At 38.7% G+C, this 23,787-nt stretch overlaps 1 protein-coding gene across 7 annotated transcripts in view; it reads right to left on the bottom strand.

The window, feature by feature from the left end:
* Window positions 1-1,037: 1,037 nt before the first annotated feature.
* Window positions 1,038-23,787, bottom strand: part of ADGRG6 (adhesion G protein-coupled receptor G6) — a 132,481-nt gene continuing 109,731 nt past the window's right edge. For 5 of the 7 annotated variants that reach the window (XM_058534179.1, XM_058534180.1, XM_058534183.1 and 2 more), the window contains 4 exons: window positions 21,673-21,956; window positions 9,387-9,488; window positions 8,361-8,513; window positions 1,038-3,941 (listed from right to left, as the gene is read on the bottom strand). In XM_058534179.1, coding sequence (XP_058390162.1) covers window positions 3,763-3,941; window positions 8,361-8,513; window positions 9,387-9,488; window positions 21,673-21,956 — 718 coding nt within the window. In that variant the 3' untranslated portion in view covers window positions 1,038-3,762. Of the gene's footprint in view, window positions 3,942-6,301; window positions 6,348-8,360; window positions 8,514-9,386; window positions 9,489-21,672; window positions 21,957-23,787 lie in introns of all 7 variants that reach the window. The other 2 variants (XM_058534185.1, XM_058534186.1) reach the window with 1 other exon arrangement.

The following is a 23,787-nucleotide window of genomic DNA, read 5'->3' as shown; positions in this document are numbered from 1 at the left end:
TAGGCTATAGAATATAAATGCAAACATCTGAGTGCTTCAAATTTAGTCTCATTTTTCATTAAGGAAGCAGGAAAAGAAACCTGTTCCTTTGAGTAGTCTTCCTTGAAATGAAGAGGGAGGGAGGAGGGGAAGGAGAGAGAAAGAGAAGTAAGAAAGGGAGGAAAGTTGGAGGGAGAAGGAAGAAAGAGGGACGGAGGGAGGGGGAAAGCTGGGAGACAGACAACGTTTTTATACGAGGAAAGTTGAATGTTATTCAACTGAAAATGCAGAGGTGCTTCCAAAATACTATTTATAAAGCTCAATTCTTTCAGATTTCAAAATACTTACAAACATAAGTCAGCCTGTAAATCAAATAAGTGTTTCCTATCTACTCCCCAAGGTTTCTGAAGTAACCTGCTCGGATATGACTGTAGAGGAATCTTAAGGAGCTGCTTGCCTGTTTTCTTAACATGGCTTGGCCAGGAGTTGTGAACGTTGGCTCAGAAGACCTGGTTAGCAGAGTCCAGCCAACACGCCTCACAACTTAGCACTGAGTGGGGCTGTGAGCCAAACTGGTCCTAGGCTCTCGGCAGAAGAGTTATCCTAAATAACCAAGGCAAAAGGAAGTGGGGAGGTTCTGTTCTAATCATGCAAATGAGGTTGGCTAAATTCTGTCATTTTCTAAGCCTCCCACAATGAAAATAGCAACTATAAATATGAGAAAACATCCCAGGACCTAACTTCTACGTAATATTACTGATTTGGTTCCCTTTTGGGGGATGCTGAAGACTTCCCAAAAAAGAAACCTACACTACTTTTAATCTGCCACAGAGCTTGGCTCCACATCAGTCATCTTAAGAAAATCTAAGAACTTCAAAATGCATTAATCCCCAGTGAACTGGATCGTTGTAATATATTCACTCTTAGTGTTTTGGCAAAGTAGCCCCATGTCACTAGCTTAATTGGTGGCAGGTTATTTTCCAGTTGTCAAATAAACTTTTCCTATTTAAGAGTCAGCAATAAAAACATTCACTCATAAAGGAATTGAATAATTTGGAACACGAACAACATAAGTATTTATTTGAAAAACATTTTCCATTTAAGTCAAATGGCAAATCAGCTGTAGTAGTTTCTTACTACTAATTCTAATTTGCACTCACAGTTGCTTTTATTCACCATATTCAAAGATATTGCTACAGAAAACTATTTCACAAAGTATTTAGAAAAAAATATATACAGTCTCTCCAATAGACAGTTAATTAAAATAACAAGCCAGGCGATATAAAGCTAAGATATGAAACAAGCTGACATTTATAAACACAAATAAATAAATATGTACAAAAGAGTCTATGCCCATAACAAACAAAGAAAAGCTTTACAATGCAAGTAATGCTGACAATAATGGAAAATATCTCAGGATCCTAGACTAAGACTCTAACAAAATGTAGTTTAAAAAGAGGAAAAAGAAGAAAAAAGAAAAACAGAGTCTGAATTGATCTTATTCTCCAAGTTAGGCTAAACTAAATATTGGCTCCCCAGCTAAAGTCCTGTAATTCTGTTCTGAGGGGGCCAATGAAGTGGAGACCCGCACGCTGAGAACTGAGGATAGACTTAGAAAAGATCAGTCTTTTATATCCGTGTGCAAATATTTCTGTTCAGCTAGTTCTTCGTTTTTCCTTGCCTGGTTATTGGAAATTTCTCAAGTGGAGCTGATATTGTTGTCAAATACGGAAAAAAAAAAATGTTTTCCCACATCTGGATGAATATGAGTAGAAGTCAAAGTTATTTTTGAAGCTATCTCTTAATTACTATAATTAAGTAAGAAATCTCACAGTAGAAAGCTAATTAAATTCTATCATGAATCTCTAAGACTTGGGAGAAAGCATACGGAGATTCGGTGACTCTCTAAGGTTAATTTTCACCTATATGTAACCTCTGCCAGAACAGGCAGCCTGTTCTATTGCCTAGAGAAAGGATGTGGCTCTACTGGAGTGAATCTTAGTGACATTATTACTATCCTTTCCTACTATATACACCCCTCCCCGTGAAAGCCAGGCTGGGCAATGATCCTCTCTCCCAGGACACTGTTCTAGGCTGCTGCAAAATGGAACAGTAATAAAAACCCACCACCACATTATCTTATCATCCATTCAAGTCTACCAAATAGCTTCACGACTGAAGATCAGCAAAAGGTGAAAAGCCCTTTGGTTGCTGCGAAGCCTGGAAGCTCTCCTATGTCTCAGACTGAGAGCTACCCGCTCTGGGCAGAGAGAGAGAGGCCCTCAGGGGCTCAGTCCCGGCTTCTGCATTGAAGCAGACTGGCTCTGCCAGAATTCTCATCTCCTCACCACTTAGGCTGCTACCTCTCAGAGCCTGATACTTCCCAGATAACCTGGGGCAAATGTACAGGCACAGCATGTACTGAGACCAATTTCTAAAGAACTGGAAATGCCTCCATCATCTAAGAACAATGAAAATGTAATCTCCCGCACATTCACTAGCAAGCACCTTAGCCAGGATAGTCTGAAAGTTTGGTAAGCTGCTTAATATCATGCATGGCCTGTATGCAGAACCCTAATCCATAAATAACACAGCATCTACCTTGCCAGACCTCCTCTGGCTCTCATAATCAGAGGACTTATGTACAAATAGTTTTCAGACTAGCAATTGTAGACCCACATGTTTATAAATTAGTTTGATTATCATAAGTCACCCACATGTCTCAGTTTATACTCCTTGGAACAGAACTCTTGAAGGAGGAAGTAAGAGGCTTTTCATTTGTGCAAATGGAAATGTCTTCAAGTCTCAGAGCAAGGACAGGACCATAGAGCCTCAATGGTTGTATTTTCTAAAAGAGAGAGGCCATTGTACACAGCATGCCTAATGGAAATTCTCATTCCGCCCATGAGCCCGTGGGCTCAATACACAGTAGAAAAGCAAAAGCAGAGGTGGAAGAGATTCATTCTTCAACACTGCTGCAAGGTCTACATTAATGGAACATCAACACTAAACTTAACGTGTGGGATTAAATTATAATTAATGATGATATTTAAGCCTTGGGTCTTAAATAGGATAAGTGAAATAGAAATTTACATGGCCTCATGTTAACGAGATCAAAATTTGGGGAATTCTTTCTTTCTTAAGCATGTTATGGTCTTGAAGGTTAAATGTTTGATGTAAGAAGAAAAAATTCCTTTCTAATCTTTGGGTCAGACATTAAACATTCTTTTGTATCTGTGGTTGAAATTTCACTGAAAAAGAGAAACTACTACTGGATTCATAGAAACCAGCACTGAGCCGTGTATCCAGAATTGTGCGCATCCAGAATACTAGAGAATATTAATATGCTTTTGATTGTTGAGAAAGACGATACAGCGAATGGCCATGCCCAACTCTAACTATTTGGTGGGGTGGGAATGAGCTCTGAACTAGGGCTTTCCCCTAGCTCTGCCTCTCCCTTGTCCTCCTATTTTAATGTCTCCCTCGAGTTCTGATTAGTCTGATACAATCATATATTTAAAAAAAAATCATATCCCCTATGGCTACTGAGCCATGTTGCTCTCAGTACTGAAGTTTTAGTGATGATAGAAACTACCCCATGGAAGAAATTCGCTGAAAAGACAGATTTTGAATTTCACAAAAGCCTTCTTAAAAAAATACAGTTCTCATATACATGCAGTTACCTAGGCAACTGCAGGTTTACATCTGCTAGTTATAGTTTTCACTGCGTGCAGATCTTCATGTTTCTGCAGACTGAGTCCTCTTATTCTTATATTACAGACATTAAAACTTTGTGCTGTGGCTGAAGGAGTCTGACAGGATAATATTCTTATAGAAGTTATCTGAATGAGCATTGCAGTAACCCTTGACCTTGTCAATGACCTGATGGACAGGAATGATTGATGTCTGTTCTCCATCAGCATGAGTCAGTTTTGATGAGGACTTGTCCATGGAAGCATTTTCTGCAAGAAATGAGACGAGAAATTAGGCTGCAAGATGAGCTGGTGACAAGCCTCAGGGCCACCATACCGGACACTCTATTTTGCACAAAGGAAAGGAACTGAAGTTCCTTCTTAGGTTAGGTAGTAGGCAGCACCAGAATTTTAGGGTTTTCATCTTCAAAGTACATTCTTAGGTATGAATGAACGTTAACTTGCCTTCTACTAACTCGTGTTGGGGCTTTAAGAAATGTTCTTGTGATATTTTTTAAAAAGAATAGAATAATTAGAAAACTGCCACAAAAATATATGTGGCAAATGGCTCAAAAGAAGAAGTAACAGATTATATAACAAATGAATCAAAAGATGCTGAAATATTTATGAAAGAAATTATATGATGTCTAAGATATATTTTCAAAATAATACAGGAAGGGGAAAATTGGTAGGTGGCTACGAGTTGATAGGTACAAGGGGATTCATTATTCTGTCCTATTTTTTATTGACACTTTTCATAATAAAAAATTTTATAAAATGTAATTTAAAGGACTTTGGAGAATAAAAGTGAATGAAAATAAACATGAAAGGCTATTTTGAACACATTTTCCCATGGTTTTTAGCTTGTGAAATGACTGGGATATAGAAAACAGGCAACTTTTATTAAATATTTTTAAATTAGAGAAATCAGAATTATCTTTATCAGAAATATTTTAAGTACATGTTTTTATTAACTATGCTACAGTCTCAGAATGATGTTATTACTGACAGTAATATCATAGCAATTGACAGTAATAAATGACTGCTAACAGAATAAATTCTGTTCTGAATTTCTCAGTATCACATATTTAAATATTATTTCCTTAGACCCAAAAGGTTTCTAAAATTGGCTCAGACAGTGCTCTGAAACTCACTTAAGCTCTATTATCTACCAATACATATGGCTGTCTTCACGTACCCTATGAATATCCTATAAGTATCTGCCCTCTTCCTTTTCCCAACATGTTTTGGAGAAAAATTCTACTCTAAAATTAACCACAGAGATTTCACACCCAGGAAGGAGCAAATATGACCTTCTACAAAATACTCAGTTCCCTACAGACATATCCTCTTTATTCACTGTGGAAGAGGCAAAATCACAATCATGAAAACTGCTTCTAGGAATCACGGCTCCAAAACTGGAATGTTCACTCCAGGCGTTTTATGTTTTGAGGTAAGTTGGACCCAGTATGTGACACCACATTAGAAATCCATCAATAATTGGTAAAAGTCATCATCACTGCATCTGTTGTCTTTGGAACCGACTCAAATTGTTCAACTGCCGTCTTGTGTTGGAGCGGACACTAAATAAAATGAAGGCTAAAACAGGAAATGGTGTCCTCACTCCACACACTAAGGAAGCAAGAGAGAATAGACAGTTTATGGGAAGGACAAGCAGACTGCAGCAGGGCAGAACGATTATGTCCCAGGATCGGTGAGAGGACGGCTCAGGGAGCCTTTGTATAGGGCCCCTCCCCACTTAGCTCTCAGCAAGCTGACTGATTCTCTGCTTCCCTTCAGTTCATATTCACTAGCCATTGGTTTTCTGTTGGGGAGTTTTCCTACTGACTTAAATCTCAATCATGAACAATTTGTGCTTGATGTTTTTAGAAAACCACACAACCTCAAAGCAACTGCCAGGTGATACTCATTCTGCTTCGTTGACAACTTCCGTGTACTTTGTAGAGAGTAGACCAGCTTCATTCCAAATATGTGACCCAATTTTCTGGGTCTCACAGTCCAATAAAGTAAAATTCTGAGCAAGGGCTGTATTTCAATATACATGCTATTCCCAGCCCTCTGTTTAGATATTACATCATGGGAAATAGAGATTTTGATTATAGCTGCAAGTTTGAAAACCAGGGGCTAGGGAAATGAACTATAATTTGACCTATGCTGAAATTTCAAGCAGATAAAAATCTTCAAAAAGCACGCTTAGAATTGACAATTTTTCTTTTATGACTTCTATGAATGTACCATGACATATTCAGTAATTCATGAAAGCAGTGGAAAAGTAAACAATTTCACTCCCTTCTGTAACAAACCTCTCGAGTACTGCTTTTTTTGTTATTTTACCTGATATGTGACCCACTCACTCCAGAACATGGTACATTTCCTAGAAAGAGCGGCTTGCAGACACCCCCAGGCAGAGAAGAGCCAGCACGGCACACAACCATTTGAAATTTCAGAAATTCCAGCTCAATGCAGAAATGTCATTGTGCTAGCTGAGAAACATCGTAAAAAAACAAGCAATTTTGCTGGTGCAGCAAGACTCTTAGCTCAATCCATGCACATATTCTCTTATTACCTTGCAAAAAATTCATGCATTCAAAAAAGTAATAAAAGTTTACCTGAATGATCCACTTTTGTTGAAGGAATGCTCTTAGAAGACATTATCTACACCACAAACATATGAATTTCTAGATCAATTCCAAGAAATAAACCAACTAGATATCCATGATGATATGCAGTGATTTTTGCATACTCCAAGTGACCTAAGTACATCCCAGTCCCACTGAGAACTAGCCAGGTAGCAGAGGGCTATTTGTGTGTGACTTAATTGGAAACCAGAATTTATTATTTCACAGAAGTAATGTCATATAGCTGACTAGATCCTTACACTAGTTGACAAGAACCTATCTAACCCGAAGGGTTTTGTTACGGGAAACAGAAAAAACACAAATGCACTCTTTAAACACACATACACACACTTGAAATTTTGAAATAGTAAAGTTTTTCTTTGGTTTCTCCATTTCTTATCTTCTAGTCAGTTTTCCCCATGCTCCTTAACACCGCCAAATATTTCGTTAATACTTCCAAAATGCTCCTTGTTCCAAATTATCTACCATGTTATCTTCTCTCCCCTTTTAATAGTGGCATTTCTTCAGGTTAGCTATTCTCAGCTGTGTTAAGAGAAAACAATTCAATTGGTCTAGTAATCCCTACTCATTCATAACTGACTTACAATGCATTTACTATTTGCATTTTAGAAGGGGAGGCAAAATGAGTATCTAATTTTAAGGTTGACTAAATAAAGTGAAAAATTCATTCATTATAAGTAAAAGATATTTTGTGCCAGGGAACTACGAGTTAGGTAGAAGACTCTCACTCAGCCTATACACCTGTTATCAATTTTCTTACACAGGTATCTCAAGCAGGGGTGCACAGACCTCTTAATTTTAGGCAAAATTGTGTGTGTACAGGACTCAAAGACTGCACCTAATTCTGGAAGAGAGTCCATAGCTTTTACTCGCTTCTCAAAAATGTCCTTGACTCCAAAAAACTTTAAGCACAGCTGTCCTAAACTGCTTCAAGGTTTCGGATCTTTCTTTAATTAATTTTGGAATTAACAAACTGTCTAAAGACTCAAACTTTTTTCCACGACGCTATCCTGAATCCCAGGCAGTGGCCACGCTGGTTGCAAGGCACAGACAGTGGTGCAGGCAGGGCAGGTGGAAGGATTCAAAAGGACATAAGGGTCATTTGCAATTCAAGTGTTTGCAATGTGAACAGTTATAGACACATCATACAACACACTCTCGATCTGCAAAAAGCCAAATAAAAATCTCTTCTGTGCCATTAACCTCTGCTTATGTTTAATAGCTAAGCAAATTCAAAATTAGAAAGTTATTTCCATTATCCCTTTAGAGCATCTTTAATTAGGAAAGTTCTAGGTGCAAAGTGTTGATAGCTGTTTCCTTGAGGTTGCATTCGTATTTAAAAGTAGCAATTCTGCTATCTCCCTCTGAAATTATTAAAAGATTACACCTTTTCACACCACTCACTGGCTATCAAGTACTGCAAAATAGTCTTGGTTTCCACGTTGTCTTCAGGATTGTTCATCCACATGCTCAGAGTCAGAGTGTGTGGTGGGTCACTGTAAACATCATGAAGATACAGGAGAGGAACAAAGACATGATGTTTCTCCCCATCCTGCGTCACTTTTCAAGTATATTGCTCCCTATTAAGGACTTAAGTTTTAAACATAACATAAATCCTGGATGGTGTTTCCTCCTGTTCCCTGCCAATTTGCCAAGTAACTTTCAATCTTCGTTGAAATAATCTGCAGCTCAATTTCTATATTTTAAAATACAAACACATAGCTTTTTAAACAAGATACCAAACTTTTTAAGAAAACTGTTTTGAAGCAAACAAAGTTACCATAATATTCAGAGTTGATATTACGGCTACGGAGATTCAATTTTGGTTGTAAAACTTAAAAAAAAACAACAAAATATTCACGAAGGTGCTGGACAAAGTCTTCAAACAGATTTTGATTTTCAGAAATCTAAAATAAGCACCCGAATGGGCAATGGGATCTATCAGTCTTCATGATATGCCAATTTTTGCCATGAAAACATAAGGAGAACTACATCAAAGAACATCTTCACCATGGCTGGAATGACTCACCGGTGTGGCTATTTCTTTTGAAGTATGTGGCAGAGCTGGACTTCGATTTGGAGGTAAGGTAGGTTGAGTTGGAACCAATGGAGCTTGAGGACAAAGACTTTCCGAGATTATCGGAACTCTTCTTGATGATGTTGGTAGCTGTCTTACTCCAGTCTGAAAGAAATGACATCTCCCCATGAATCTGCTTTAGGGGGAATATGTTCCGCCCTAAAGAACCATCATCGCATTATTTAAGTAATTTGTCCAGAGCATTTGATTTTCTGATATACTGGCAATGGCTCAGAGAAGAGATTGATGTGTAAACAGTAATAAACTGAAGAAATAGAGAAGTTTCTTACTTTGACCCTGTGTACATATTGTTTAAAATCCTACTTTAATATCCTAAGGGTGAGAAGTAACCACTGATGATAAAAAAAAAATACTACTTTTCTTCAGGTATTTTTTGTGTGTGTGTGTGTGTGAGGAACATCAGCCTTGAGCTAACACCCATTGCCAATCCTCCTCTTTTTGCTGAGGAAGATTGGCCCTGGGCTAACATCTGTGCCCATCTGGCTCTACTTTATATGTGGGACACCTGCCACAGCATGGCTTGATAAGCGGTGCGTAGGTCGGTGCCCGGGATCCGAACCCACAAACCCCAGGCCACTGAAGTGGAGAGCGCAAACTTAACCATTACGCCACCAGGCTAACCCCCTTCAGGTATTTTTTATATTGAGAAAAATCTTTTTCCCTAATAATGTAACTGAGGACCTCAAAAATGTGGAAAGGTGTGGAACCTCTGGATATCTGAGTTGTTAAATTAGACATATAACCTTGGGCAACTCACTTAACCCGTCTGGAATTCATGCTTCTCCTTTGCAGAATAGGAGGGTCGGGCCCAGAGTCCTCAGATCTCGTGCAGTCCTAATACACTAAGACTCCGCCTTTACATCTTGCCACCATTGGGACTGGGTTGCTCTGACTGGAAGACCCAGTGACAGACGTTTCCGACTCCTCTTAGATGTGAACACCCACAGGCCCCTTTACCTGAGTTATCTGCCAACCGGAACCTCCCACAGCAGAGATGCCGCCTCCACTGCTTCTGAACATTCTCCTTCATAGCACAGTGGAAGATAAATATAAATAAGCCTGGGACAAAAGAAAACACCAACATTTAAGCCCACGGACACATTTTTATAGATAAATCTTACAACACACATGGATTCATTTTAATTTACATTTTTTTACATCTGAGTCACTAAGAAACCAAGATCCTAAGGAATCATGAAGTGTGTAGTAGATGTCTTAATACTTTCGAACAGAACACAGAGGCTCAGACAAAACTAGAATAATTACATTGATCTGCTTCTGTCTTTGCCTGTTCTGTTCGGCATTTGTTATGACTTAACCTAAAGACTAAGCTGAAACAGGCAATATTCAATTTAAGAGGCATTTAGTATTTCCCTTATATTTGTTCTAAAATTGTGTGAAAACATTTCACAAAATTTAGAAAAAAGACAAACTGAAAACATCCATAAACTCACCGTTTCAATTTATATATTCTAAGATATTTTATGTATGCACATCATTATAAGTTTGGGCTAGAGAAAAGTGTTATTTTTGCAGGTCAAAAATGGCCCCAAGTCAGCACATTCATGAGGCTCCACCTGGCCTGCTTTAGTTTCTCAACATTTTAACACAAAAATATTTCTGTATTGTGAAATAGTCTTCATTTTTATAGTCACTCCCCGCACCTTTCAAAAACTGTGTCACCTGTGCTTTGGAAGCCAACCCCTTTTAACTTTTCAAGGCCTTTGCTTCTGCATTTTTACTTTCTCTTTTCTGTCTCATCCATTTCTCCCTGTATACTTAGTTATTCCCATTACTTACAACCATATTCTTGTAACTCTCTTTTAAAAATCAAACAAAAAATTCCTCCTTTAACCCCCAATCTTCTTCAAGCTTCAATTTCCTCATTCCTTTTCCCAATAAAACTTCTTGAAATAGTTAACTTTTGCTGTCTCCACTCCAAATAGGCTATGTCCATATCTACGATGCCACTACAATGGCTCTTGTAAAAATCACAGTGACTCCTGTATTGGTAACTCAGTTTTCACTCTCATTTTATGAGACCTCTCAACAGCATTCAACGCACTTGACTGTTCTCTCATTCTTCCAATCCATTCTCAACACGATTTTCTCCTAGGTTTCTTCCTAATTTGCTTTGTGCTCTCCTTAAATAGATTCTTTGGCTTTACTCTAAAATGTTGACATGTCTGTGACGCAGTCCTGGGTTTCCATCCTTTCTATGGCTACACTGTCCCAGTAGGTACTAATCTCATCCAGTTGTGCTGGACAAGTACCATATACTAATCTTTATATTTGCCCCCATTCCTTTCTCTCCCCAACCAGAATTCCAACCCATATTGCTTACAGGACATCTTCACTCCATTTAGCAGCATCTCAAACCCCTAATATTCTAAATATAAGTCGTCTTCATCACTACCCTCAAACCAACATATCAAGCTTGTTCGTGCCCTATACCACTTCAAAGGCTCTTCCTTGAAATCTCTCCATAACAGGGTCCTACCTGTCATTCGGGTCTCAGATCAACTGTTAACTCCTCAAAGAGGCCATCACCAACTGTTTGTTGTATTTTTTTTATGTTTTAGTGTCTAGTCACACCCTTGCACATACCTATTTTCATCATGGCTCTGACCAGCACCTGACAGCCTTATACTCCTCATCTATTCTTTAATTTGTTTTCTTGATTATCTCTTGCTAGTAGAGAATAAGCTCCAAGAGCACAGGGGTGTTTGTCCACCCAATACTGGACGGGCCATTCCCAGATGACGTCAGGGAACTCCATGAACGTTTGTTGAATGAATGAATAGTAACCATGATTAATTGCTCATCTATTCTACATGAGTTCACTGAATACTTACATGTACATTCTACTGCATTAAATGCATTTGGGGATGGGGGCTTAACAATAGGAGTGAGTAGAACACAAATTAGGGGGCAAGAGGAACACAATGAAAATACATTTAAGGCCAAAGTATCTGAAAAGCGTGCAAATTAGTTGCCTAGGTACTGACATAGTGATATACCATACCAAGCAGAATATCTGCATCAGGGAGAGTCTGTTAGAGGATGCAGGGCTTGAACTGAACCTGAAGAAAGCTTTGGTGGGGAGGTGGGGGAAGTTTCCAGGAAAGGTACTAAGCACTGCTAAGCAGGAGGCATTGTATTTTAGGAGCTGGAGATTCAAAGCCAAACAAGGTATACGATCATTGCTTTCATGGGGCGAAGGGTCTAGCACAGAAAGGCACAAAAGTAAAAATTATTACAGTATGTTCAAGGGACATTAAGACTTACCCATTCTTTTTGAATGCGGAGGATTAATCAAGAAAACTCTAAATTACATTGTAGCATGTACAATTGGCAAAGTGGGAAAAAGTATTGAAAGTACTTTCTTTTGATGTGTACAGTTAAGTTTGAAAAATATGTCTAAAGTTATGCTTCTATGTTTTATTTTTTAGTATCTTAACTCAAAATGGTCCATAATTTGATTCCAGAATAAATTACATTCTTATGAAGTATTAAAAAAGTAGCGTGTTGGATTTCTACAGGATGGGCCCTGAAATGAAATGACTGCGGCTGATTCCCCTCCTCTGGATTTGGCTTCTTGTTTATCATCAGTGAGTGCCTGACCCTTAGTAGGTGCTCTATAAATTCCTACTGAAATTATTGGTTGAAAATGATTCCATAGTTTGACTTGCAGAAAAATGTCACGATGAAAATACTGACTTAATTCTGGTCACTGATTTCAAATGGATGACCAGCCCATTAAAAGTTTCCTGGAAAATTCCAACACATTTATCTGAAAGGTATAAAAAGGCATTCAATGATCTAAGTGAAGTCATATTAGTAATTAGTAATATTATCATTTTATTTATTATTATTACTATGTCATATATATTTATATAAGTAAAATATTATTTTATTATATATTATTTATTACTAATACTTTATTAGTAATAAAGTAATTAGTGAAGGAAATATATCCTAGGGGCATAGTTCTTTGTCTGAAATTATATCAGATAGGTTAGGGAAGTTCTAATTTTATTTTAAAAAGCTCTAATAAATACAAACCAAATTTCAATCATTCAGAGAACAAACACACACACACCTCCTGCAGGTCCCTGTGCTGGGGACAGGTGGACAGGATGAGCTGGAGAAAGCACACCTGCGTGCAGACGGGCCCGGCCCGTGCTGGGGCACCCCAAGGCTCAGAGTAGGGAGAGATTTTCTTCTACACTCAAAACCCCTCAGAATCAGACTGCCAGCTGATCTACCTCCCCAGGGAACAGGGAGTAGACATCTTTGGGTTCGGACCTCATCTTCACTCTAAATGACTAAATCTGACTGCTTTTCAAAGCCTTCCCACTCCTACAACCCCCAATTCCCTAACCAGTTTGCTAAGGCAGAAAATCCTTTGAATAAGTAAACACGCTTTGTATCACCCATAGTGTAAATAACCAATGTGAATAAACAATGTGAATTGGGTCAGATCCTTTGAAGTTTGTAAGAGGTAGTGGCAGTTACAGAGTAAAGATGGCAGAGGGCATGGAAGCCAGAGGTAAGGTCACCATAGGTTACAGATGAAGGAGGCTGCGGTTTGAGAGGAGGGAGATCTTTGCCTGGGGTTTACTCTATTTTTGTTAACTAGGGCAGAATTCGCAGAATTTGTTCTTAGAGGTATTTTTATCACATAGCTGAAAATACAGGTAACTGTGTGTTCCTAAACGACCGTTGAACACAATCAAGTATTAGAGCGGGAAGAGATGATAAACTCCAGTGAAGGGCTTTCATTCCCAGGCATTCAGCCAGGCATTACTCACTACAGGGCCTCACATGGAGCAAATGATATTCTTTTAGTCGAGGGCAGAGGGCGAAATCTGCTAGACACTCCTTCCCTTAACACACTGTATTTTTTATAAATGTCATATATACCGGAGGAAAAAACTTCAGAGGTTATGTCTGGTGTTTTGAGGACACTGGAAGAGAGCAAGTTCACGGATTCGCTCTTTCAGCCTTGCTGGGATGTTAAGACGTGAATTATTTTGAGGATCTGATGCTGACTGTAGTCAGAGGGAGAGAGATTAAAGATAAGATAAAACTGGCTTAAGAAAACATTATTTTTAGATTGTTCGGTTCTCCTCTAAATCATAATAATAAAACGTTAGATGACATTGCCTATTTTTAAGCAACCACATTTGCTTGTAAATATACAGGCATCAATAAGTTTGAAACCCCGTATATTAAGAGACCTTGGCATAATTAGATTCAAAATTTGATACATCTCCTCTAAAATTATGTGATAGAAGAGAAATCATTTAAATGCTCCAACTCCCACTATGAATTGTGACGCTATGCGACAAAATTAGATAATAGGCGTGAAAAATTAGAATTCTTAGGAATGAATACATTTTCGAATTCCAAGGTAACATGCAGATTCTTTAGCCATGAGATATGTTTCCATTTTAAATCAGAGTAGGATTCTCATTATAGGTTATTTTGCTATTTGCAGTAACTAATGCTTTTCACATGAATTTAAGTTAGCCTGGCAATAAATATTATACCAAAATTCTTTCAGGCCAAAACATCCCTTTTGGAGTTCAGCAGTGGGAAATGTGCTAGGTATCGCATCGGGAAGAGTACACATACGCAGCATGGAAAGAAATTCTACACACTTCAGGAGGGAGAAACAGAAAATGCAGCAGGCAAGCCAAGGGCACTCAGAGGCCAAAGTGAGAAAACAGAGGGCTATTCCCTCTGCAGTTCTGAGTGGTTTTTTTTTTTTCCATCTACTTACAGATCTTGGTGCCAGCAGCAGAACTAAAATCATAAAACTTCAGAGTTCTACACTGACATCCAGGGACTTGGTTTGATTTCTCATCCCTGTCTCTGTTCTCTTTCTATCAAACGTTTTCCCTTTGAGAATCCATATCAACCACACGGCACCTTCAAGAGTCTCTAATACCACCTGGAAAAGTATGCTCTTCTGGCTTTCTGGAAAGGGCTTTAAGCCGTGACCAGGGACTGTAATCATCGGCCTTTATTCTTCCTGGTGCCGTACAGATTTATTTAACTGACCAGGGAGTAGGGAACAGTGCCCATAAAAGCTGGACGCTAAAATGGCTCAAAAGATTGAATTTAGAATTAAAGCCTTTACTTCATTCTGACAGGCTCATGCTGTTCCACGGAACATTTATAGCTCACAAAACAGAGCTCATGATGGTCCTTTTTTGGTGACTCGTAGCCTGAAAAACCACCAGTCTGATGACTCCAAGCCGAAATCCCTGAGCAATAGTTTCTCCAGCTTGATAACTGCCTTATTCGTTATTTTACCTATATGAATCCAGATTCCATGCTAGGACAAGAGAAAAACAAAAACCGAAACCTACTTTAAATGAACAGATTCCTGACCAGTCCTTTACCTGCTCATCCCCCCCACCCCTGTCTTCCTCTTACCTCCACCTTTCACTAACCAGAGGCTTCTGCTCACTTTTTTAAAAAGTTTAGACCAACATGCGAATTCAAGGTATTTTAATTCTCAGTAAATCTTGCAATTTTCTCATTTAAGATAAATGACCTTTGCAATTGTGATGGAGGAAGGGTATTGCAAGTATGTGGGCAGTGGGCCTGCCTGTGGGTTCTGTTAGGAAGGAAAATGTAAGGAACTCCACATCTTCAAATCCTCCTGGAGAAGCACACACAGGCCAAGGATAGTTCAGTAAATATGGTGAAGGGACACCTAAGAGAGTGTGCTAGACTTGGAGTGAGAAATATTCTGAAAAATCGCATCAAAAGACTTGATATCTAGGCCTTTTGTCTACCTCAGAACACATTCAAGTAGCATGTTTGAAAAAAAAAATAAGCCTCCTTCCAAGTATTGGCATTATATTCACTGTGGATTGTATGGGCTTGTCTTTAATCTTGGTCTTTATAAGAGCTATTTAACTATTTATTTAGGAAAAAAGATATATTTAGCCTCAATATTTTGGCTGGGAAATTGGCTCCCACATAGAACTTATTCCCTTTGGTTGATTCTGGCAAAGATATGTGGGCAGATATAAAATGAGTAGCCAAAGCGATGTTCTCAGATCTTTAGCCTGATTATTGAAAGTTAAAAAAAAATTGCCAAGGAACAGTTTCCCTTGGATACGAAAATAGATGCTATACAGTAAAATTCAGGGCAGCACATTTACTGCTCTAAGATGTCATTTTCAAGAAGCCTGGAGGAGAAAATAAAACAAAAAACCTTGGGTCCTTATCTCCTAATGAGTTCTTTACCAACTAAAGGCCATTGACACTTTCAGTCATCATCAACATATTCCAACAAAAGGCCTAAGTTGACTTTTTCTCACCCTCGATAATCAAGATCCTGGAACACAGTTAAGGGGAAGACTGCAGACAAGGATAACTTCAGGGATGTAGGATGGAATCTGAGTGGGGAGTGATGAAGAGTATCTTAATCAGGCCCATGAACATAAGTGCTTCTGGAGTTTTGATGGGAAAATCAATCAAGCATTAACCAAATCAGGTATTTGGGCAAAAAAGGATATATGCTCTAGATAACTGATTTTTGACAAAAATGGTATAGATAACTTCTGAGCTTCCTAGCAAGCCTGAGTATAAATCTTTGAACAGCTCATATGTTCTGTTGTCTCACAGACACAGCCAGCTGGCTGCTGGGCTGGGAATCTTGGTTTATGGTTTCTCTTTGGGAACCTCCTGAATCTTCCTTTCATACTACCGAGGTGCCCTTTAGAAAATTATTTCTCTGTGGCACAAAATGCCCTGCCAAAAGATGAGTAATTTATTTCCTTGCAGTGTGTAATGTCTTGGCCAACACGATGTCGCTTCAGAAGTCGGGGGTTTAAAGGTGGTTCCTCTCTTTACCTTGGCGCCAGTCCACTCTGAGTGTTGTACATGTAATTACAGCACAGCTTACCTGCCAGGAGGCTCCTGACCCATAATTTGATTTAATTTTCTTAGTTTACCGATCTGATTAAAATAATAATAAATATATTTCCCTAAATGATTTTTGCTAAATAAGGGTAAGAGAGTAAATTCCCATTTATTCATTAAACTATATTTACTAACAGTTTTTTCAAATGAACATAGGTATTCACTTTCTGGAAACTTTGAAATAAAAAATAGAAAGGGTAGTAATTTGTTTTATTTTTCTGCTTATGCATTTCTCCCCTAACAATGTGTCTATTTTTATATATGCAATATTATAAATATTACACTGTCAGATCCAAATCAATCTTGGGAAAGTCATTAATTCTTCTGAGCTTGTTTCTTCATCTATAAAATGGAGAAAATACCCTCTTTCCTGAATAGCTATTTTCTAGACTTGCTGCAAGAATTACATCGGATCATCAATGTTATGTGCAAGTGCTTTGTAAACCACAATGGACTATACACATTTAAACGATTTCTGTTGCTCTGGGTATTTTAATATTATCAAATTAATTAATGGCAAACATTATCTCTGAGTAGACGAATACCCTTCTGTGTTCGCCATAGCAACTTCTATTTGCAGAACCACATGTTGCATCTCATGATGCTGTCATATATACGTACAGAAGATGGGATGATTATGCCCAAGACTATTAATCGATATTGTTTCACATAACTGGAAGAGAAAAGTTGAAGATCAAGCTCTTGGTATGGGGCTAGACTTTGCATCTTGATGAACTTATCAGGAGTGTTAAACTTCCCTATATGTTGGGGAAGCCTAATCTAATGGGTAGTGTCAAATACTTTTGTACAGTTAATGAAAAAATATACAGTCTGAGATACTGTTCATCACTTGTATAACAAGCAACTACATGCCTCTGCTGCATCCTAGGGCAATAATCCAGTCCTACAAGGGCATCGATATTGTCACAGGATATAGATGCCCAAGAGGACTCTGGCCAAGATCTCAGCAACCAGGGAAGTGCCTTTTATTTCCTTCGGATGAATTACATTATAGTTGTGGGCTAATGTTCTTAGGCATGTGACTTACGATGTACTTTTTGTCAAACATCTGTTCTCTTTTGAATAGCAATCTGTATACCAGACAATTTTCTCAAGTCATACTCTTCAGAAATAACTAATATTTCTAACACAATGATTTGCCAGTTTCAAACCCTTGGAAAGCAGCAAAGATAGCAAAGCAGATAAAAAGGTAATTCCACCACGTTACAAGAAGACATGGTTTTATCTTTTCATCTTATAAGAAAAAGAATCAATGAAATGATTAATATATAACTTAATCAAGTGAAGTAGGTAAAATAAAAAGAACAAAGCAATATACTGTGGAAAATTAGAAAAACTTGGTTTCAACCTTGATTCAATACATGATTTCATGTGCTTATTCAAGTAGGTAAAATTTTAGTTATAGGCACATAGACTACAATAATTTTCTTTTTTCTTTCTTTCTTTTTTAATAGGACCAAGTCCAGATTATTCCTCAGAATGGTATCCAAGGCCCTTTCCAGACAGCTTTTTTTTTTTCTTTTTTGGTGAGGAAGATCAGCCCTGAGCTAACATCCGTGCTAATCCTCCTCTTTTTGCTGAGGAAGACCAGCTCTGAGCTAACATCTATTGCCAATCCTCCTCCTTTTTTTTTTTCCCCCTGAAAGCCCCCCAGTAGATAGTTGTATGTCAGAGTTGCACATCCTTCTAGTTGCTGTATGTGGGACGCGGCCTCAGCATGGCTGGACAAGTGGTGTGTCGGTGCGTGCCCGGGATCCGAACCCGGGCCGCCAGCAGCAGAGCATGCACGCTTAACCGCTAAGCCACGGGGCTGGCCCTACAATAATTTTCTGATATCCATTTAACATGGTTTTTGGCAATTAAATTGTACAGTTATAAGTGTATATAAAAAATAAAAATACATATAAAAATAAAATAAACATAAAGATAAAAGTATATATTAAAAATAAAAATAAAAGAAAATAAAAATAAAATATATATAAAATTTTAATATATAGGCTACATAAATTTATGTGAGTACTCATAGAATTACACGTGTATGTGTGTTTGTACACACACATACGTACATTTATTTCTAAGAATCCCGAAAGATAAAATGGATTTTCAACACTTTTGAACCAAATTTTTGAGGACATTCACAAAAGTAAAAAGAAATCTGCTGGCAAAAGCCACTCCCATGATATACACGCCCTGACACCACTGTAGAACCAGCACTTGTCTCCCTTGTGGGTCCCACCTCTGTGACACTACAGGGTGACTTGTGGCACTCATAATGAAGACCCTGCTGAATTTTAGATGCTCAGCTGCAAGCTAAATCTGAGAAGATTAGAATTGGTTTGGCGTAATTTTCGTTTTCGAAATACTGTATTACACTCTAAATCTTGAGCCACTTGGTAAGACTTGTAATGACAGGCTTCAATTAACTACACTATTACATTAATAAGATCTCTTGTTCTAATCCTTCTAGAAAAATACAAGTTTACCTTAATGACCAAACCAACGGTAAGAGTTTTGTAGTAGCATTCTACTATTTCTCTTGACTCTGCTCACGTCTCTCCAGCTCCCCCACACCCGCCATAGTCTAAAATGCTGTACCACCTTACCTCACCCAGACCACTGCAATAGCATTCTGTCTGCTCTCCCTACAGACACTACTGGGCTGCTCCCATCCATTCTCCACATCGTGCCCAGTTTTGTCTTTAAAAAATGTACATCTGACCATGTCATTCCACCAGCCTAAAACCTTTCCAAGACTTCCCACTGCTCTTATCTACAAAGATCAAAATACAGGGCCTGTGGTCCAGCCCCTGCCTTCCTTTTGCGCCACACCACCTGTCACTCCCCTGGCTCTGTTCTCTTTCTCTTCTTTCAGGTTAAACGAGCTTTCTTTTAATTCCTTCGGCATATGATCAGAGTCACCAGCTACAGCAAATTTTTTGTACATGAAGTGCCCGCTACCTGAAATACCGTTTCCTCCACTCATATGCCCACCTTTCACCTAGTTAATTTCTATTGCTCCTTCAGATTTCAGCTTAGTCATCACGCCTTCTGTCATGTGCGCTCAATACCACCACATACATCTTATACGGTGATGTTTGAGCAATGTCAGTCTCTCCTACTAGAATATAAGCTCCATGAGGCAAAGAGATCATGTCAAGTTTTTTTTGCTGGAATAAAGAATGTCAGAAAGAAAAAAAAATAGACATAATGTAGTTTGCCTAAGTACTACCTGAGTTCATTTTGCATTCACTGAATTGTTTTTTTAAACTGCCTAGATTGTGTGTCTTTTAATAAAGCATATACTTTTAACAACAACCAGGCCTCTCTTGGAATGTTCAGAAGATGACTCAAATAAAAACCATTAAGTGACCTTCCACGGCATCCTGAGAAGTTTTTGTACAAGCCTGGCCCATAAGCAATCGTTGGTGGACTCCTGTGCTCTGTATCACTGACTTTTAATTTAAATTTCCTTCTCAGGGGGTGTTTTTAATATCATTGGATGTGCAGAAATCTGCTCTGAATTTACATAATTTAAAATCGGTCTTCAAAGTTGGTGATTTATGAAGAACACTGACTTGATGATGGTTTACAACATTTTTCCCTCCATGCTGGGAAAAATGAAACCTCCCAATTCTCATTAATGGAAACAGAGCTGAAGAGACAACTGTGGCTGCCGAACGTTACCGAAACTGCCAGGAAATTCTAACAGCAAAAACAAGGTTGGGCTGGCAGATTAATGTGCCTTTCATGTACAGTCATGAAATATAAAACCATGGAATTTCTAATGTGAATAGACATTTTTGTCAATACTTATCTAGGCACTTTTACGCTGTATATTAGACAAGAGATGAAATAGAGGAATGCTCGCTTTCCTCTACAAAGCTAGATCCCAATGAAGATGTTTTCATATGCTACCTATTCAGTTTGCAACTTTTAGAGGTGCCCTTGAGGCTTATTATTCTCTTTACAAAAGATAATGAGCCCACATATTTCCTCTGTTATGGGAAAGTAAACCTGAATAAAATTTGCTGAATGCATATTTATGCGGGAGAGGTCTCAGACTGGATTTAAGCCAAGCTCAGAGCCCCTTCCTCTTTTTTCATCCAGCAGTTCATTTATTCATTTAACAAACAATTGTTGAGCACCTACTATGGGACAGATTTTTTTTGCAGGGGCTCACGAACTAGTGAGAAACCTAGGAGGATAAGCCAAGCAGGAATGTGCGACACAAAGCAGTCAACACTCTTCTGCAGGTAGATACAGACTTTTCTTAGAACACACCTGTAGAGCGCAGGTGCCTTGGCATCTCATTTGGTGAGTGGCAACAACCTGCTTCCCACCACACTTTCCACCCCAGCTCAGATTTATTCAGCTTTAGTTAGTTCTTCCTTCCCCACACACCTGCAAATGCACAGCCAGTAGCTTCTGTAAGCCAGTGGTACTGCCCTGCTCAAAAAGATTCCAGGTTTTGTCACTTCATTCCTTTTGGAGTGTGGGCCTCATGACGCTTCTGAACATCAGGGAGTTTTATTAACAACAGGGTATATCCGATATCTTAAAGAACGTCATCCAATTTCCAAAAAACATAATTTATATTCCCTTAAGCTTAAAAGTTAAATTCATCGTAGATGACAGTAGGGTATGTATTATGGAATCAGAAGCATGCCACTAAGTCCTTGAAGAAAGCCTTGTATTTTTGTAAAAGCAAGGCCACTGGCAAATGTTTGTTAAATCGTTGAACTAACTGCCATATCTCACAAACAAACGAGCATTCCTGAACTAGGGTGTTGGTATTCATTTTGAAATCCAAGGAGCCAAGGAATCAAAGTGAATTGCACTGTCCCTGCATAGAGTCTAAAAATTCTTCTGGCCAAGAATGGTACGGCCACATGCGAAGAGGGTCCATCAAGAGCAGCAACACTCAGAAAAACCGTGAAGAAGGTAAAAGTTGCCTGCGCATCCCTTCACATTTCCCATTGGGCATCTCCCTGCCCTGTACTTGTTCATGCAACAATATACGTTGATTGAGTGCCTACTGTCTGCCCAGCACTGTTCTGGGCGCTTGGGATACATCACTGAAAACAAGTGAAGTGACATTCTACCTCCTGTCTCCATTCAAGACCTTTTTCAAGAGGACCCACCCTGTGCCGGGAACTGTGCTCAGCGCTTGGAAGAGTGACGTAGAAACTTAGCATAGCATCTGCCCAACAGTGAAGCTGCTTGCAAATATGATACAATTAGAAAGCGGAAACCATTCAGGTACCGTTTATCTTACCTTGTAATGAATTGAAGATGGAGAAGAGGTACATGAAAGGGACATTTAAGGGTCCCCAGGCAAAGAAAGCAAAACCCCACGTCATGCCCAGCAGGAAGGTCAGGCTGACCACGCTGCGCAGGTTCCTCAGGACCTCCTCGCGCAGGCTCCGGCTGCTCCTCTTGCCGTTCCTCCCGCAGATCTGCACCATCACCACGATGAACATGGCAACGTTCAGGAAGAACACGACCCCAAAATACCCGGCACAGGCCACATAAAATACAACTGGATCCTGAATCCAACAGCTGAAAGAAGAAGAAGAAACAAGAGAGAAGAAGAGATTCATCCCCGTGTCCCGTTGACCGAAGACTTCTTCCGGCTCAGTCTGGGCTGCCGCAGATTTCACAGCTGGGCGTCTCTCAAATGTCTTTAGAAAGTCACTTCATTTTCTGGGGCCTCAGTTTACATAGTTTTTTCAGTTTGTTTTGGATAGCTACCATCTTAATATCTAGTTGTTTAAGTCAACAATTAAGAAGAAAACAAGGTGGCCTCTTGAATTCTGACTTGGTGTGAAGATGCCCTTGGTTGGCTCACCCAACAAAAACCAGGTCTAACCCTCTTTTCTCTCATGTGCCTGCACTCCAGAGAAGGGGAAATGTGAGGACTCATTTTCTCAATCTCCTTTGTATTTAAGGGGTGGCCAGGCGGACACTGTTCTATAAAATGATACGGAAGCAGAGTTGCTAAGGGATTTTGTGAGAGCTATTCTTGATAGACTCAACTGGCACGGCCCTTATTCCCCATTTCTGCTTCAAACACGAAAGCAAGCTTTGGAGCTGCAGCAATCATCTTATACACACGAGACGAAGGCCAACAAAGTTGCTGCAGAGCTGCTGGTCTTGACATTTCAGCCACAAAATCAATCCCCGTGTCACCTACTTCCACGTTTCTTGCCATGTGAGAAGAGTAAATTCCTACTTATTTAAGGCACGCAGAAATGCGGACTCCATTCTTGCAGACAGAATAATTCCTATTAATATAATTGGTCTAGTTGAGGCAAGACCTTATTGTAGAACTGTGATATTCTTATACTGACACTTGTCATGCACAATTAAAAAGCTTACATCAATTATAACATCCTTATGCGATGAGGAAGGGTATACTTAATATTCAGAATGATATATGGATCAGAAAATAGATGAAAGTAATTTTAAACCTGTACTATGTGTAAAGCATACTAAGAGTGAAGTTAAAATACTACAATTTGCAGATGCCCCAGTGCCTAATTAATACTACGGAAGTTCTTAGGTACCTAAAAAATTGGGTGAATTATTTAAAGGCAATTAAATTCATCTTAAAATTCTAGTGTAAATTGTCATTATTCTGGGTTATGTCTTCCACATGGAATATGACCTCCACAAAGGCAAAAGCTGTCTTGAACATCTTTGAATTCTCTAACCTAACATGATTCCTGGCATATAGTAAATGCTCAATAAATGAGACTTGTTGATGGTACAATTTATTAAATAGTACTTAAAGTTCTGTAAGAGCTAACTAACATACTTTTTAAATTGCCTTTAGAACTTATGCATTGACTTCTACTTTTAATATATCTTATTACACAGGTCCATATGGAAGTCCTTCTAGAATCCTGAAATTCCTGACCTGGATCTTTATTTTCCACTAGTTCTCGTGGGGTATTTTGAGTGTTACTTTGGAAATACAAAAGGAGAAAGGCCATGAGGGTATGTGACAGGACTGGATATTGACTGGATACAAAAGTGTTATCCATCCATGAAATGTATACAGAAATGAGTAAGCTCTTACAGTCAGGAGTAGGCTCTTGATTCATTGAATAATTCATGCAATCAACAAAGATTTATTGAGTACCTACTGTATGCTAGATAATGTATGAGAGAACTAATTACCAAAACTTAACAATAAAAAAATCTTAGCCTCAATGATCTCACAGTCTGAAGGGAATTTTCCAGATTATTCAAGAACTCAGTGATTTCTCCATTCTCCCCATTTCCACATAACACTTGTATTGGCATTGAATCATTCACTGTCTGATACTGCTCTTTAACTCTCTTGAAGATGTGTGTGGGTTTAAGGAGGTGGGAGTATTATGTAATC

This window comes from Diceros bicornis, chromosome 39, assembly GCF_020826845.1.
Source record: "Diceros bicornis minor isolate mBicDic1 chromosome 39, mDicBic1.mat.cur, whole genome shotgun sequence".
In the NCBI taxonomy this organism is placed as follows: Eukaryota; Metazoa; Chordata; class Mammalia; order Perissodactyla; family Rhinocerotidae; genus Diceros; species Diceros bicornis.
The sequence above is the reverse complement of the archived record's forward strand: the minus strand, read 5'-3'. Positions and strand labels throughout refer to the sequence as shown.